Consider the following 19252-nt stretch of genomic DNA (forward strand, 5'->3'; position numbering starts at 1 on the left):
AATTTGGCTTGTATTTCCTAACATTTTGTAATACGATCCAAAATACAAGACATATATGAATATGAGGTTATTTTATATGCCAAGTGGAGAATTAGTATAAAAATATGTATAAAAATATTACTTAAACAGCAATAAAATATGTGAACAATGAGCGTCAACCAAGACCGGTCATTCTTTATTTACTTGATGAGTTGGTGCTGATGAGCTGTGCTAGTGTGACCTTCATGGCTCCATTACTTAGTACGGGATAGGATAAATGAAGTGGGGAATGAATTTCTCCGAATTTAGTTCCTCCATTACAGTTGTTTCTTCTACAGCAAGTGCGCTGCCTTTTCGTTATGTCAGGGAAACATCTCCGCAATAATTTTTCTTAGTTTTTTACGTGAAAGTGGACAATACTTTTGAGGTTCAGCCATGTCCACGTGTCTCTCTAAGCTACTTGCAGCACGTGTGTTCAGTTCAACATGTCAGGCAAGTTGTACTGTAAGACCCCTTAAACTTGAGGGGGAAAGATTTAACGTTTAAAGATAACATGTTACACCGTTTGCTAGATACATAATTGGCACGTTTGGCGCGACTCTAACTCTAAGAATTCTTAGATTTAAAGATCTACAACTTTTTAGGTGAATCCTTTTGATATGATTTTATACAATGATTTTATACAAGAAATAGATACTAAGACCAAGGGTACAACTTAGGACGCACACGACACACCACCACCACTCACACCGCACTCACACACGCGTATGTGTTCTATGCACACACAGAGCTAGGATTTTTTATATGAATCCTTTTGATATGATTTTAGAGAAAAAATAGATACCAAGACCACTTAAATTTAGTTTATATTAAATTTGGCTTGGAGGTGAGAGCTGGTTGTGCCAACCATGACCCATATATAATGATAAACTTCTATTTACATAACACCTCTGCTTTGTTTCTTTTGCATCAAAATCGTATTAGCTTCAAATTTTCTCAACTTGGTTTCCTCTTCTGAGTTGAACCCACGGCCATTTCCACGAGTTGACATAACCACTCTCAAGTGTCAACCCTTGTAGTCATTTTCTTGCCAGATTGGCTAAGCACACTCTTAGTATATCAACAGGTCCCAATATAACAAGATTATCTTATATATGGCCGATCCTTTTGTAAAACAAGTATTCGCCTTTTTATTATATAAGCCTGGCTGTTTTTTTGGTAAAAAACTCTGTTTCTCTTTAAAAAGTTTTCTTGCGTGAAATGAATTACCATCAAAATTTTGCACAGTAGCTTTGTATATTAGTATATGGCACACTCAGGTATTTCAAAGCATTCCAACATTCGATTTTTCGTCAATTTATTAGACTGAGATCCAATGGCATGGCAACTTCCGACATTTTTCTCCATCTTACCTCCTTCCTGCTCCTTCTGTTCAAAATTGTAAGTTATTTTAACTTTTCTAGATACGTAGTACTATGTATTTAATAACATACATGTCTAAATGCATAGCAAAATTTATATACCTAGAAAAATTAAAATAGTTTACAATTTGGAACGGAGGGAATACTAGCAAGTTAATAGGGCCAGTTCGATGTTGCTGTTTATTTTGTTTATTCTCTAGAGGTGATATGTTTTTTTTTCCATTTCTTTGCTAACATTTGTTTAGATGGATGAAAGAGAAGGAGGCTTAGACAAACCAAATGTACCACCAACTCGAACTTTAAAGAATTATACACATCCAAGTATAAGGTTGACGAGTGATTCAACGGAGTTAAGAAAATTCCCTGATCGAAATAATATCTCCTCAACCCACCATCCATTTATTCGACCACTAGGGTTGGTGCGTTGACGATAATTAATGAACTAGCCGGAGGTGGGGTTGCAGTCTTCTTTAACAGTGACTGACTGGCGGCAGAAATGAGGTGATATATAAGTAGGTAAATCAACTGGCAAGACTAAAATAGTTTACTGGGATAAGATTATTAAAATTTGGTCAGGAAAACATCTATGTTTTTTATTTGGGAGATGATACGGTTTCAATTTTTTTGGGTTAAGAGTCGTTTATAGGGGGGTGAAAAAGAAAGAAGCGTAGACAAGACCAAAATGCATCATCAACTCTCACTTTAAAGTATTGCATCCATATAAAGCTGACGATTGATTCAACAGAGTTGAAAAGGTATACCATCTCCCCAGTGTAGCAGCTTGGGTGTTTTCCCCCCCTTTGTAAAAAACAAAGCTCAAGCCTGCCACATAAGTGCCCGCGCTGCTCTGTTCCTTTCACATTTTTCTCTTTCCAAGAGAGAAAAGCTTCCAGAGTTTGGCATGGATCGTTTGAATAATGCCGTCCTTTGTTGGACTAAGTTTTGTACTCTAATGTTGAGCACTCAAGCTCGCTATCAGCTATTGGTGCAGGTATAGCTGATAGCGAGCATGTACTGTTTAATTATTAACTTCTATTAGACTAATTTTACTTCCTACCTTAATTATTATTAGTACATGTACTGTTTAATAATCAATTTACCTTTCGATGATGCATGAAGCCTAAAGGGCCAGAATTACGTATATGTAATGACAAATTTAGTTATAACTAAGCTGAGATTAGTTGTCCCTGTGTTAGTTCTTCGTGATGCTGAAGCTTCTGCGACAGGAGCTTTATCTGCGTCCTAATCTTTTGAGAATATAATTGTAACAACCCAAAATAGTTAATCATGTCATGGAGCATACATGTGCATCATGTCTAGCATCATTGCATCTTTTGAGCTCAATTGGTCTATCATTAGACTTGAAATTAATTTTAAAACAAGACATTTTGCATCTACCTTGTGAAGCAACTTAGATTTTGACTATAAAACCTATGCTAAGAGATAGCTTGATAAATTAGTACTTCTCCAAACTTGAATTTAGATAAAAAATTTTAGATTTTTAGAGACCATCTTGAGACCAAACAGCTTACCCGAAGATTCAAAACTACCCTTCCAGGAAGAATTTTCATTTCAAGCCTGCAACATCTATGATGCCAGTTCTAAGCAAAATGGGTCGTCCTTAATTTATACTATCTCATTAAAAAGTTTCATAATTTTTGGAGCCCTCAAGATTCCTTTTTCGAATTATCCAAAACAACCTGTTAGAACTTCCGATAAAAATTCCCGAGAATCTTGAGCACCTTCGTCGGGCACTTTCCAAAAACTTCCGATAAATACCACAACTTTCGATGGTGGTGGGTTCCGATGATCATCGAAAATATAACCCTAATCAGTTTTTAACACCATTTCTCGCTGTTGCCGAGCTGTCCGCCGTGCGGGGCCTCGCAGGCCACGCGCCTAGCGCCCCTTCCCGCTCACTGGTAGAGAATTGACTTTCGATGCACCCCTTTTAATCCCGGTTTAAAGTAGACCCGGTACAAAAGGGGTGCGCGGAGCTCTACTCCCGGTTGGTATTTGCAACCAGAACTAGAAGTCACCTTTTGTCCCGGTTCAAAAATCAGCCACCCTTGAGGGACCCTTTAGTCCTGGGTGAAAAAATCAGCTACTCGTGGGGGATTTTTTTTGTCCCGGGTGGTAAGAATAATCAGGACTAAAGGTCACTCTTTTAATCTCGGTTGGTGTTACCACCTGGGACTAAAGCTCATGACACCAACCGGGATAAAAAGGTCCCTCACGGGTGGCTGAAAAAGAACTAAAGCCCTCGGACCCTTTTATCCCGATTGGAAACACCAACCGGGATAAAATGGTAGAGTAAATCATTCAGATCCTTTTATCCCGGTTTGTAATACCAATCGGGATAAAATAGGGTCTTTTATCCCGGTTGGTGTTTCCAACCGGGATAAAAGGGTCCCTCACGAATTAGTATAAAAGGATTGGATCCCCTATATAGTCAGATGTGGTGTGTAGGTGGGATGGTAAGGAAACTACACGTGAGGCTTGAGGTTGTGGGTTCAAATCCCATGAACCGCGCACGCGCATATTTCGCGTGAAAATCACGTGACTTGTGCCTTGCGACGTGCGCGTGTGGGAAGACCCCCGGGAATTTATTTATTTTTTAAATTTTTTTGCAAAATCATCTATCCCGGTTGGTATTACTAACCGGGATAAAAGGGGGCATGTACCACGCCTGGCGTGGCAGCCCATTTAGTCCCGGTTGGTAATACCAACCGGGACTAAAGGGTGTCTTTAGTCCCAGTTGAGGGACCCGGGATAAAAGACACCCCCTTTTGTCTCGATTGCTTTATCCCAGATGGTTTTTTGAGATATTTGCACCCTTCCAATCGGGACTAATACTCAGTTTTCTACCAGTGGCTATGTGGGACGGCGTCCCCCATGCCGTTTCCCTCGGCCCTCCCCTTTTCCCTGAGCCCCCTCCCCTCCCGTTTTCTCTCTCCCTCACTCTCGTTCTTTCCCTCGAGCTCCTGCCGCTCCTTCACCTCCTCGCCTGCGCCATCGCTAGCAGGAGGAGCCGGCCGGCCGAGCCCTGGCCATCCAAGGGTGAGCTTCCCTTCCTCCACGTCGACCTCCCCGGTCGACCCCACGCAAGGATCACATTGCAGCAAGCTATTCTTCGCGTTCTTCTTCCCAACTCCGGTGAATCAAGTTCAAGCCCGATCTCCATCACTGCCGCTCTACTCCAACTCGTTTCCTCTTCCTCTCTCCTCCATTGGAAACTTCTCCATTAATCTCCCATGGAAGCTCAACTTCATTGATGTTGCATATCATCCAAATTTTTTGCATGTCGTTGCTATGACCCAAAACTGAATCCCCATCGTCTAAAAAAGTTCTAGGATCAAACCCCACTGCAATCAGTCGTCGGAATCACCAGCAAAATGCCATTTTCGGGAACTTGATGAGTTATTTACAGTTCTGTCATTGAGGGAAACGTGAACATATCCTTGTTTTGTATAGGATTTAAGTGTTCTATCATGTATTAGATGTTTTCAATTGATGTACTAGTATGGTAAAAATAGTTTACCTTCTTTTCCATGCATCTCATACATAATTGCATCATTTTCAAGCATTATTGTTAATTATGCATCATTGCATTCGTGTAGAGATCAAGATGTCGGAGCTAGAAGTGGGTGAGCCTGAGCCTGAGCCCGTCGCTGACGACGCTTCCTTTGAACCCCAAGGCAAGCACCTAAGCATCTTTAACCCTATTTTGGATCAATTAAGTATATGTGTCTTGTATGTGCACGAGTTAATTCTATGTATATGTTTGTTTAGCTTCTACTTGATGCATTACCATCCTTGATCTAGAATAAATCCTTTTAGGTGAGTATGCTTGTATAGGTGTCACGAGTTTAATTGCTTATCCATGCTTAGCTTCGGTAGAAGTCGAAAGGTGGCAAAGTCACCATCACTCGCAAGTTATAGGATGCTTTCTTAATTATACTATAGTAGCTATGAATGGATAAAAATTGAGCAACTATTAATGATGAACCGAACTTGAGCAAGAATGGTAGGGTCATGTTGAGATTGGAGCTCACTTGACATAGACTTGTTTGAGTTGGTTAAGGACTGTCTCTTTGGTCGCCGGTCTCTTGAGCACTTTTCCATACAAACCGCATACTTAATATGGGAATGTCAAGCCAAGTAGTATCAGTCGCACCTTGCCTTGATCGGATTCGGTGCAAAATGGAATGAGGTGTGATCGGCCGTGTCCTGTGCACCTATACATTTCCGACCATTCGTTCATAGTAGGGTGTGGGTATGTGAACGGTCGGGGGCATGAATCAACACTTATCCTAGGTCAAGGGTATGGTCGTTGGTCTTGCGCCTTGTGTGGGTTTTAATGCAATAGTCGCGCTATCAATCATTGAGCACGCTCTTTGAGGTTCGCTCCAACATAGAGTTACCGGATAGAGTTCATGGAAGATTGAGCTCATGTTCAGGATCACATTTACTTATTGCAAACACTTAATGCTTGATTTTGAGATCATAGAATGTCATGTCTTTTGCTTATTATAACTTGATCAAATGTAGATGCCTTTTATGCAAATTTAATTACCAATACCATTCCTTGCTACTTAACCAAATGCATTCTCGTTAAGAGTCGGGTAACTATATACCCATAATTTGGATAAGACCTGGTGAGTACCTTTTGTACTCACGGTGCCGCCGTTATGATGTTCCAGGTGAACCGCAGCTGGAAGCCGTCTTTGGGTACTTCTACCTCACGGATGGAGGTGCGGGTAAGAAGTGATGGTCATGGCTATAGGAAGGGTACTATCGGCATATAGTATTAACCTTCATATTTTGTATTTTGTGTTGTATCGTATGAGCGCGATAATAGAACTTTCCGTTGCAAACTCTATGAACTTGTTATGTATGTGAACTTGAACCTCTTTATATAGTGTGATGGACTATGTATGTATTGTTATATGGTGATGATGTTTATATTGTTGTGCTTGTGAGGTGTGTATAAATCTTGGGCAATGCTCATGATACACTCAAGAACGACCGGAGTTATTCTTATTTAGTTGTTGATCAAAGGATGATGACTTGTTTAAATGGGTGTAACTTGGAGGCTACTCACGATAATATTATCGTTCCTGAGCACGCAACATGTGGCACGCCAATGACAAAGACATCATGGCAAGGAGAAGGACGAAAATAACTAGAAACGAGCTCCCATCGAAACATCTCCCTTTCACATAAACATGACAGTGTCCTTCTTGGAGATTCATACGCACAGTCGTCCTAATTCGCACTTGGTCTTTCGGCCTGCACATCAACTTTGGCCCGTTGCATTCTTTCTCCGCAGCCCAACTCGCGATCATGCAGCCCATGGTAATAAAGTCAAAGGGTAGTACTTACGACTTGAGGATTAACCGGTAATTAAAGTAAGTAGTATAGTACAACTGTACAAGTAGCAGGTTGATTCCTTTCCCGCTGTTAATTACATTAATTGTTCTAACTAGTAGTAGTATGACTTGAGGATTAACCGGTAATTAAAGTAGTAGTACAGCATGTTATCTCGAGTCGGGTGGCCAATTTCATTTTTCTGTCACCTGTTGTACGATGGAATGGGATGTTCCGTCCGCTATAAAAAAACAAAAACTTGAGCGGCCAACCGAAGCTTCCATGAGGCGCCGGCCGTTTGCCCCGTGTCGGCGATGGCGGACGACGCACCCTGTGATGATGAGATGCGAGTGAGACACGCACACTCCATGCATGGACGGGGAACGTACCACACATGCGCGGCGAAGCCAGCATGTTCGGTGAGCCGCCGCCCGGCGGCGACAAGAGTCTGTGTGGTACGTGCTCTTGGTCTTGGGTCGGATGACGAGGCGATCGAGCCGGGCCACGCCACGCCATGGCCGCCGGCAGCGGGAAGGTAGGTCTCCGGTCTCCCTCTGGGACCCCTAGACACCCGAATCGTCGCTGTCTGCTCTCAAAGCGAGAACGGAGCATGCGCAGCCGACGGAAGCGAGCAGCCCAAGTTGGCACATCACATCCTGGCAGCCGCTCGATCGGCATGTTTTTGTACTCAAAAGCGTGATCCGATCCTGTCACGCTATTTGACTGCGTCTGCATGGATCCATCGCAGTCTCGCCGTACGGCTTGGCCTGTACGTACTCGATCGCCCGCCGCCTCCGTCCAAGTTCCAGCCGGTCGTCGTCGTTCTCCCGCGCTCAGGCACGTGTTTTGTTGCGCGAACCTGTACGCGTACGGAGCAGCGCATCTTGTAAAAGTGCGGCAGGGGCAAGATAGCACGGCGCCAGAGTGAGCGGAAGGAGGTCCCCTGCCCCACTACTCCATCCCCTGGCAAGGGGCGTGGATCGGATTCGTATCCCCTGGCTGTCGCGAGCAAACGCAACAGTGATTCGGTGAACGCCAAAATCAGGCAGAGCAGAACAAGAGCAGGGTGTTCGTTTCGATCCCTCGCTACAGACGCCTCTTTTTTTCTTTTTTGAGATTCCTCGCTACTTACTCTTGACGACACTTGGAGCTCGGAGCTCCATATTGGTTGGGCCTAGGCATCAACTCAGCGGCCCGGAGAGGAGGGTCGGACGAAAGAGCCGTGCTGGAGGCCCAAACCCTGCCGCTTACTTTATTAGCTAGTCCGTAGAGTGAGTGACCGATGATTATAGTTACCTACGGCATCCATGCATCATCGTCACCACTAATAATAAGCAAGCTACTAGCAGCCCACTTGTCCTCAAAGGGCCAAACAGCTTGCTACCCTGAAACAGGGCAGGCTACGTTCGGTTGGCCGCCGGCGGCGCGGAGCTACCCGCGCCATGGACGGAAGGTTCCAAGAAATATTTATATTATACTATACTACATAGCCTGTTTTGGAGCCTTGCATTTGGCTACAGGCTAAGCTAATTAACCCAACCCAATTTTGTCACACCTGATTGGAAGAGGGACTGCTGTCATAAACAGTGGGTGCCCTGCCTCAGATCACCTGCGGTAGCTTGGCTCTCCGGCCGGCCGGTCGTTTTCCCTCTCAGACGACGTACGGTAAATTAAAGGAGGGTGGAGACGGCGTCGAAAACCACGGCTGCATGTGTTTACTTAATTAACCTGCACCGGCCGTTGTTTACCTGTCAGCGACGGTCCATCCATGTACGGTGCAGGGAGTCCGTGAGAATGAGATGAGGTCAGCCAGATGTTTTGTTTAATTTTCACCGCTCGGCACTCGGCTGTGGTCAGCACTCAGCACCAACCTGATCGACGACCACCTACCTGGTTGTTACTCTAATCATCAGTGCCGCAAGCTGCTGTAAGCAGTCAGCCACGGGGAAGGCGTGGCGCTTTGACCGACAGTTTCCTCCTTCTGTTTTAAATTGTAAGTTATTTTTAATAGATATTGTTATGCTAAATGCATAATAAAATTTATACATCTAGAAAACCAAAACGATCTGAAGTGGCTATTTTCCTTGCTTGCTGCTGCCTCGTCGCTTCTGCAGTTCTGCCGTTGGGCTTCTCTACGTGCCTAGCTAGCTTTCCAATCCAAGCCAATAGTGTACTGTCAGTAGGTAGGAGCACACAAGACACAGTGCTGTGCCAGCGTCAGCTGCCCAGGAGTAGTCGCACACACGAGGTGCATGCGTGGCTGCCAATCGAGAGCGTGCGTGCGTGGTCAGCTTGGCTACTGCAGCAACGGCATCATGGCGCGGTCGCTCGATCCGACACGGTTGCTACGAGGATCACTCGTAGCAGGCCGTGGCATCCTTTTCATGGCTGCTGTAGCAGCCGCCTGCTTGCATCAGGTACGGTGCACGATCAGAACGGGCAGTTGGCTAGCCTTCAAAGACGTGTGATTAATATTGCCTTGTTATTGGGCGCACAAATCATGCACGGCGGCGCTCCACTGCCTAAACTTCGCAAGGTTTCAAGTAACTTTCTGCCAAACTGAACAGATCACGCACGTATGACCATGATCAAGTCAGTAAGACGAAGCCGCAGGAATCACGCCGGCAACTTGCAGTGGTTCCGGCCGGCAGCCGGCCTGCCCCGCGCTGGCGTAGCACAAAGCGAAGCCCCGGCAGGGCGCGGCGACGGATGTCGTCACCGCGCGCAATGCAAGGCGACGCCCACAAGTCACAAGCAAGCAAAAAAGCGCCGACCTCATTGATTCCTGGTCAGCACTCGGCACGTCAGAGCCCGGGTGGCGTGCGGCCGCATGCCGGCTGGACGGCCGGCCAGCCGGCGGGTCTCTTGCCGAGAGCGCGGGCCGGACACGCACAAGCAAACGGGATATCAGCCAGGCACCAGATCGAGCAGGGGGAAACGATCTGGAAACCGAACACCGAGGTAAATCTAAAGTACTGAACCGAGTTTAACCAAACTTTATGCCCTTGTTCGGTTATAACCGGTATTTTTAACTAAAAAAGAAATAAGCGAGTCACCAAATCATTTTTTTCTTAAAGTCCAACCTATTCATTGGATTCCTTTATCCTCAAATATTGCACCGTCCTTCCCGCCGCTCCCGACGTCGCGCTCGGCAGCCACCTCCGAGGATAGATCCTCAAGGCCCTCGGGCTCCTCGCTGGGTCGCACCCACCATCGGCGCCTGCTGACCCGATGAAGGAGCAGGAGGAGGGGGAGATCCCCCACGACGATGCGGACTCAGATGAAGCGCTCCCTGACACAGAGGACCTAGAGGAGCCGGAGCGCCCGGCCTCCATGAGCCTCCTGTCATCATGGCGCGCTTCAACCACCTCGCCTACGCCATCATCGACCTGCCGCACAACACCTCGGCGTCGAACATCCGCGACGCCCTGGTCGCTCAGGGTGGCAACCCTAGGGTCACCATGGCTCTGTCCTCCTACGGTGCGATGCTCCTCATGTTCGAGAGCAACGTGGCGTGGGAGAACGCCATCGACGCGGCCCCTTCCTGGGCCAAGAGCACACCGTCCTCCTGGAGCACCATGATGAGACCGTGAACCAGTTCCAGTTCGAGCACGAGGCGATCGTCTCCATCACCATCCGCGACTACCCGATGGAGCACTGGAACTGGGAGCGCATCCTCTACGCCGTTGGCCCTCTTGCCAACCCACACCATGTCGACCCCATCTGCCTCCAAGGTGTGGACTTCTCTCTTGCCCTTCTTCAAGTGAAGGAGGAAGGTGCCATGGACGTCCCGCTCGAGGAATACTTGAAAAATCGTAGCGGGCTTGACACCTTTGCTCGGATGGACATCACTCACACGCAGGACCTTGACGGCTCGGACTCGGATGGTTCTGGGCCGCCCTCCTCTGGCCTAGGGAATCCTGCCTAGCTTGGGGGAGGTCACGGCCAAGATCCCTTCCCTAGCTTCGCTGCTTGGGCGGCCACCCCTGCTCCTGCGGCCCCTGGAGGTCCCTAGCCTGCTCCAGCCCCTCCTCCTGCCGGCCCAGCTGGGGCGGTGCTCGTGGCCTTGCTCGGCCCGCCTTCTGCATGCCATGGCAGCGGCTCCATGACCCTCAATGATCTCCTGTCGGTCCCGGTTGGCCACCTCCAGGGTACTGTCGTCCTCCCGGAGGCACGGGCTCGCCCGCTCCTCGTCAAGCCTGACTTGGTCGACATCACACTGCGTTGTGGCTCCTTCTTTGAGATCCAGGTCTCTAGCTCGGATGGCTATGTTGGCTTCTACAAGGTGCCGCTACAGCTGCTCCGCTTCGACGTGCGTGGGGACCAAGGAATGCTCGACGTCCGTGGGGTTCCTCCACTAGGTGTTCACGGTGGGGGCTGACCGGCATGCAGGACTCACGGCTGACCTGCTCTGCACCGGTCCTGGCCCCCGGCCCCCACCGTCCATCCTGCTCAAGGACGCCATGCGCCTCTATGACGGATTGCCTGCCCCTCGCCGAGGCACGCCAGTCCAGTCCATGCTACCGAAGCTCTGCTCAGCACGGGCTAGCTGCCGCTTGTCGCCCAAGGTAACCATGTTGTGCCTGCTCCCCCCTTTTAGCTCCCGTCGCTTGAGGAAGATGTTGTGGGTGCTGGTGGCGATGCCCCCGTGCCGCCGCCACCAATTGAGGAGGCTGCCCATGAAGACCCGTAGAGCTCCCCAAGCTTCGCCACCTTGGACCTCGACATCCCGCCGTGCAACTCCTCCAACATCTTCTCGGGCTCTCTGGCACCCGCGCACCTTGTTGATGAAGTGCCCATCCCGCTCCCACCATCGCCGCTTGAGGACATGGTCCTCCCCAACCCTACACCAGCTCCGGGCGATGCGGTCCTAGAGGACTTTGACCTCACCTGCTAGGAATCCATCATCGACGTCCTCCTTCTTCGTGACGATCGTCACCAGAGCAGCCGCCTGAAGGCTCGAGAGCAGGAACAGGGCATCCGCAAGACTGTTACAGAGGCGGCCATCCACCTCAAGAAAAGGAAGTTCATCCTGTACTCCGACACTGGCTCTTCCTCCTTGACTCTCGCCCTCAACCCTGATGGTCTCCCCGATGAGAACGATGACGACGGCGAAACTGTTGACCCTGTTCCTAATCCTAGTGAGGCCGTCTCTGTCCCGGCATGGCGTGTTGAGGACCTGCAGCTCCTGGGCCACTCCTGCAACATCAACGTTGATCATCTCCACACCTTGGCGATCATGCCCACCTCAGCCATCGACCCGCTTGACTGATGCTACACATCAACGACCATGCGCTCCACTGTCATCTCTTTCGCTGCTTTCAATGTGTCATTAGTGCTCGCCTTCTGTGGATGCCTGATTGCTATGTAACTGGTTGTAGCCAAGCTGAACATTGCTCGCGCTGCCTGAGCGAGCCGCTTGTAATCTGCTATGTGAACCTCCAGGGGCGGCCTCTGCTCCCCTTGTTGTCAGAGCATGGTCGGGGCATCTTTGATGGCCCTGTTGTGTTTTATTGTGTGCTCGTCTGCCTATCTTGGGTTGCTTGGTAGCTTGCCACGATGGTTTCCTGGTTTTCTTATGGCTAACACCACAAGACCAGCCACCATCATGTCGTGGAATGTCCATAGCTTGGGAGACAAAAACAAGTGCGGCAATGTCCGACTTTCTTTCCTCTCGTCTCCTCCCCCCTCCATTGCTTGCTTGCAAGAAACAAAGCTCTCCCACATAGACACCTTCAAAGCCACCTCCTTCCTGCCTCACCCCCTTACCTCTTCTTTCACCTTCTTACCGTCCAATGGTGCCTCTGGTGGCATCCTCACTGCCTGGGATCCTAATTTCCTCACCATAACCAGCTCCATTGCCAGGCGCTTCACCCTCACCACCACCTTCCAAACCCTTGCCACCGACTACAGCTTCACCACTACCAACTGCTACGGTCCTTGCCTCTACCAAGACAAGCAAGCATTTCTCAATGAACTCACCCTGGTTCAGTCTATAGTTGTAGGTCCTTGGGTTCTTCTTGGCGATTTCAACCTCATCCAGGCCCTTGAGGAGTGCTCCAATGCCAACTTTGATCACGTGGAAGCAATAGCCTTCAATCATGCTATCAATGCCATGGCACTGCAAGAGATCCCACTCATTGATAGTCGGTTCACATGGTCCAATCATCAAGAACTCCCGATCCTCGCCAAGCTAGATAGGTTCCTTGTTAACAATGAGTGGAGCTCTCTCCTCCCCAACTCCACGGCAACTTCTGCCTCGGCTCTTATCTCAGATCATTGCCAGATTATCATGTCCACATCCATCTCCATCCCGCACTTAACAATCTTTCACTTTAACAATCATTGGACTCGTGTTGATGGATTCACTCAAGTTGTGCACAGTGCCTAGACAAGCGTTCATGGACGTGAGGGCACGGCCCATCTGTCCCTGTGTCTCAAGCGCAGTCGTGCGGATATTAAGCAGTGGTAGCGTGACCTTCGCTCCCCCCGTGGTTTCCTGCATAGTTGCAATTTGGTCATCGCCATGATGGACCTTCTTGAAGAGCAACGACCCCTCTACATGCTAAGCGTCTGCTTCGATCTCTGGTGCGTGATTCAACTCAGGAACATGTTGCTCAATTGGCAATTTACAGGAGGCAGCGTGGGAAGATTTGTTCCTGTCGTCTGGGTGATGAGAACACCAAGTTCCACAACATGGCGGCGATAGTCCAATAGCGGCACAGTCAGATCAAGGCCTTACAACTCGATGATGGTTCTGTGGTCACCTCCCACCTTACCAAAGTGACTGTTCTTCATGCCTTCTACCACCAGCTACTGGGCGAAGCTGAATAATGCGCACCTATCCCCAACTTGCAGTAATATTTTGCCACTACATCATTGTCTATCGTCCAAGCGGAATCGTTCACTGCACTGTTCACTAGGGCTAAGCTCAACCAGCTGCTATTTGCTATGCACAAGGATTGTGCACCCGTTCCTGATGGTTTCATCCCGCTCTTTTACTAGCACAACTGGGATTTGTTCAGGACAATCTTCTGCAACTAATGGTTCATTTCCAGGATGGGACTGCGGAGTTGCATCGCATCAACAGAGCCTACCTGGCTCTCCTACCTAAGAAATCCAACTCCATCCTGCCGAAGGACTATCGGCCGATCTCCCTGCAGAACTGTGCTACTAAGCTTTGCACCAAAGGCATGACCATGCGCTTGCAACCGTTCATCCACCACCTCATGCACTCAGACTAGACCGGGTTCCTCAAGGGATGATGTATTGCAGAAAACTTCATCTATGCCGTCGAGATTGTCTAGTGCTGCCACAAACGGAAGGCCACAGTCCTAGTTCTCAAGCTTGACTTCAAAAAGGCCTTCGACTCGGTTGATTGGCAAGCCCTAAATGCCATCCTCACAGCCAAAGGCTTCTGTCAATGCTGGTGTGACTGGATCACCTCGCTCAATGCTTCCAGTCAGACGACTATTATCCTCAACGGTGTCCCAGGCAAATGGATTCAGTGCAAGAAAAGGTTGCGGCAAGGTGACCCGCTCCCCCCGTATCTGTTCATTCTAGTGCTTGACCTCCTTTAGCAAATGCTGCTACAAGCCTCCGCCCGTGGTGACATCCAGCACCCTCTGCTACTCGGTGCGCCGTGCTCCTTTCTTCAGTACGCAGATGACACGTTGATCATCATCAAGGCTGACAGTGCTCACCTTGCTACTCTCAAGGGCCTGCTCCAGGAACTTTCTACTATGATCGGCCTTCATATCAACTATGAGAAGAGTACAGTTATCCCGATCGCCATTGACATCAACCAGGCTTACTCCCTGGCTGCTACCTTTGGATGTCCGTTGGCTTCCTTCCCCCAAACATACCTCAGACTGCCACTCTCCACCAACAAGCTACGACTATGTGATCTTCAACCACTAGTGCGCGCTGTGGCCGGTTACATCCCGGGCTGGTGCGGTCCCCTACTGACTCCGAGCGGGTGCACAACCTTAGCCAATGCTGTTCTCGGCGCCAAGCCGGTCTATGCCATGTGCTCTGTCCTCCTACTGCAGTGCACAATTGAAGTTGACGATGCCATCCGTCGTGCATTCATCTGGACTGACGAATCCCAGTGCAATGGGGGCCAATGCAAGTCTGCTTGGAAAATGGTCTGCTGGGACAAACTTCATGGTGATCTAGGCGTCAAAGACCTGGCCATCCGGAACCGGGGGCTCTTGTCCAAGTTCCAGGCGAAGCTTCAACTTCCCCCTACAACCAACTGGCTACGATGGTTCTGGAAATTCTATGGCCCTGCAGCTGGCCATGATCTGGGCGACTCATATCATCTAGACACTCCAATCTGGACTACCTTGCTTAAGCTCCTGCCGGAATTCAGGCAATGCACTCAAGTGCATCTTGGTGATGGTGCAAACTACTGCTTTTGGTTTGATCACTGGCTTGGTCCGTGACCCTTGGCTGAGCTCTTCCCTGCACTCCTCTCTCATTGTCGATGGCCCAACATCTCGATTGCCTCTGCTTGGCTTGGTAATCAATGGGAGTTCTTCCTCCACCCACACCTTTGTGCAACTGTGGAAGCGAAGCTCCATCTCTTGCAATAGGCACTCTCTAATGCACATCCTATCCCTAGTATGGTGGATTGGCGAGGAATGGGCGCTGCCATGCAACCATTATCCTCCGCAGGGTTTTATGCGTGGCATATGGAACGAAGGCCTGTCGACGACTTCGCTGCCTTCATCTGGCACAACACTACCATCCCGCGTTGTAAGCACTTCCTTTGGCTCGTGCACCACCACCGGCTTCCTTCGGTGGCCCTTCTGCATCATCGGAATATCATTGAGTCGCCCACATGTGCCTTTTGTGGTGCTCATGAGGATCAACATCACCTCCTCCTGCGATGCCCCATGGCCGTCAGGGTTTGGCGGGCTATCGGATGGATCGTCGTGCCGCACCTACTCTCCTACGGCGACCTCTAGACCCTCGATGATCTACCGGAGAGCACGGCACCGGCAGTGCGATCAACCATCATCACCGCGGTGCTATGGAATATTTGGAAAATTCGTAATGCCCTTGTGTTCAATGGCTTGCATATCACTGCTTCGGCGATGGTTGGCAATATGGCTGCTGATCTTCGCCTTTGGGTTTACCGGTGCAAGTCCCATGTTGACTCCTTCCTCCTGATGTGGTCTCAAAACATTGTAACAATAGATTAGTCTTGCTTTTCTCTCTTACTCTTCTTTCACAAACCATGTAAGCACCAACCTTACTTATCAATATAATGTTCAGGCCGGCTTCTTCCCCTGTCATAGTCCCCCTCAAAAAACTGTAATACATGGTGTCCAGGAATAAACCTGAAAAATAGAACTGAAATACAGTTATTTAGGTTCAGTTTTGCTCTGCTATTTATTTCTACTACTTTGGAGAAGTGAGTTTAAACAGATTGCCCAGCCCTACTGCTCCGTATATACACTGATCCAGTGCGACGACACGTGCGACGACTGGCGTGTCGTCCTTGATGAAGGTGGGCAGCTGAAACCAATATTGTAATTGTATAATGCAGCATCATCCTAGCTAGGGTCGGGATCGATTTGTACCTAACATAACGACCCGTCTAATTGGAAGCAGGTACATGGCGTGTCCGGAGCACCCGCCTCGTGAACCTCTGATCTCGTCATGCGCATGACACATGACAGTATGACACTGACCGACCTCGATCAACTGGCCTTTGTGCAGATGGGCGACGACTAATGGTTCATGGTTGGCTTGGACAGGCGGCAGTTGGACCTGGCTCGACCGGTGGCCATGCGTGTGTGCGTGCGCGCGCACTCTTCTCGCTATCTCTTCTTGCTTATGTTATGGGCGGCGTAAGGGACAAGCAAAGCACGCGCGCATTATCAGATTAGATTAGAACACATAATATCATCATGACATGATCATATTGGGTTACGCCACGAGTCCTACTAAACACAGGGCTTAACGTGTCCAGCTCGATCTGTTGATCGACGACACTTGGAGCTCGGCCTGACCAATGGCTATAGCTACCGCTAACTTACACGCACAAAAGTTTGCACAGGCCGATCGAAAGGTTGGATCGAGCGTTCTCACCCGTAGCCTACATAAGCCAGGCTATTGTAACTGATCCACCGAGGTGAAAATAATGGAAGTGATCGATCGACCCATACATGTAGCTAGAGGCCAAAGTACGGTTTCAATCTCGCGTGAAATGAATTACCATCAAAATTTTGCGTACTATATAGCTCTGTATATGCCACACTCAGGTATTTCAAAGCATTCCAACACTCGATTTTTTTTCCGTCAATTAGACTGAGATTCAATGGCACGGTGACTTCGGACATTTTTCTCACCTTGCCTCTTCCTGTAAGTCGATACATCATTTTTACTCACGTATCTAGACATAGTAAAAATTATATACTAAAAAAAATCAAAACGATTTACAATTTGAATCGGAGGAAGTACCAGTGAGCCAATATCCGCCGACCCCTAGTGGTGACGAGTAGGGGAAGGTGGGATGATGAGTAGGTAAAGCGACCTGTGCAATATGGGTGAGTTCCTTGTTGCTGTTCATTTTGTTTATTCTCTAGAGGTGATATGTTTTTTTCCATTATTTCTTTGCTAACATTTGTTTAGATGGGTGAAAGAGAAGGAGGCTTAGACAAACCAATTGTACCACCAACTCGAATTTTAAAGAATTATACACATCCAAGTATAAGGTTGACGAGTGATTCAATGGAGTTAAGAAAATTCCCTGATCGAAATAATATCTCCTCAACCCACCATCCATTTATTCGACCACTAGGGTTGGTGCGTTGACGATAATGAACGGGCCGGAGGTGGCAAGCTAAGGTTGCAGTCTTCTTTAACTGTGACTGACTGGCAGAAGTGAGGTGATAATAAAAGTAGGTAAATCAACTAGCAAGACTAAAATAGTTTATTGGGATAAGATTAAAATTTGATCAGGAAAACATCTATGTTTTGTTTATTTGAGAGATGATATGCTTTCCATTCTTTTGGGTTAAGAGTCGTTTATAGGGAGGGTGAAAGAGAAAGAAGCGTAGACGAGACCAAAATGCATCATCAACTCTTACTTTAAAGTATTGCATCCATATAAAGCTGACGATTGAATCAACAGAGTTGGAAAAAGTATATCATCTCCCCAACGTAGCAGCTTGGGTGTTTTTTTTCCTTTGTTATTTTAATTTGTTTATGCGGCACGAAATTTGACTTAATACGGCTCGATATACAACATCAAGGATCAAGACTTACACCTACTGCTACTGCTACTAGTCGTCACCTATATTAATCAATGGAAGGGGAGTCTTGTAAGCAAGTTCATGCATGAGGTAATACTGATGTTACATCTTTGAAAAAACAAAGCTCAAGCCTGCCACATAAGTACCCGCACTGCTCTGTTCCTTTCACATTCTCTCTTTCCATGAGAGAAAAGCTTCCAGAGTTTGGCATGGATCATTTGAATAATGCCGTCGTTTGTTGGACTAAGTTTTGTACTCTAATGTTGAGCACTTGAGCTCGCTATCAGCTCATCTACCTGCACCATGTTTCTTTTCTCTTGGAAATATAGTTGATCCGTAAATAATAGCCTAACATTACGCCGTACCTTAGTACATGTACTGTTGAACCAAAATTTACTTTTTTGATTCATGAATCCTAAAGCACCTTCAGAATTAAACGTATATGTAATGACAAATTTGTTATAACTAAGCTGAGATTTAGTTGTCCCTGTGTTAGTTCTTCCTGATGCTGAAGCTTCTGAGACAGGAGCTTTATTTGCGTCCTTGATCTTTTTGAGAATCTTATCGTCGTTCCGGAGCACGCAACATGTGGCACGCCAATGACAAAGTCATCATGACAAGAAGAAGGGCGAAAATAACTGGAAACGAGCCCCCATCGATCCATCTCCCTGAGTCCCTTTCACACAAACATATATGGCATCGTGTCCTCCATCAGTACTCCTTCGAGTTTTTGAGTCCTAATTCCTAAAAGAAAAACGTCACCGTCGGCCGTCGCCGTGAGTCGCCGGGCGACCTCCACAAGCGGCCGGGCCAATCAAGAATCAACGACCGTCATCCATCTTGATGTGTCAATGGATGCTGTCCCTTCGTTCCTTCACCTCTCTCTCTCGTAGTACAATATATTTGCTTGCACTACACAATGCAGACGGCGCGATGGCATTGGTGACACGGAAACCTTATCCTTTTTGTTCAACCCTGGTGAGAGGAGGTCGTGGATCCTGATCATCAGCTGCGCAACTCACTGTGTGTGTGTGTGTGTCCACGTCAGGCAATAAGCCAATAAACGTAACTAAAACGATTTTGAGAGTGCCAGCAGGCCAGGCCTGACCGAATGTGTGCTGACTGGATAATGTATTACGTGATGACTCTGTGTATACGATCTGTGTGTGCAGTAGTAGCTTTTGTTTCTGGCAGGGTAGCCAAGTAATCCACTGT

The 19252-nt window shown here is 48.0% G+C and overlaps 1 protein-coding gene across 1 annotated transcript; it reads left to right on the top strand.

The window, feature by feature from the left end:
* The first annotated feature begins 14353 nt into the window (after positions 1-14353).
* Positions 14354-15217, top strand: LOC140222191 (uncharacterized). The gene has a single exon (XM_072292391.1). It carries the CDS (start codon positions 14354-14356, stop codon positions 15215-15217), a length of 864 nt encoding a protein of 287 aa, XP_072148492.1.
* Positions 15218-19252: the final 4035 nt, after the last annotated feature.

Source organism: Setaria viridis, chromosome 3 (assembly GCF_005286985.2).
Source record: "Setaria viridis chromosome 3, Setaria_viridis_v4.0, whole genome shotgun sequence".
NCBI classification, from domain to species: Eukaryota; Viridiplantae; Streptophyta; class Magnoliopsida; order Poales; family Poaceae; genus Setaria; species Setaria viridis.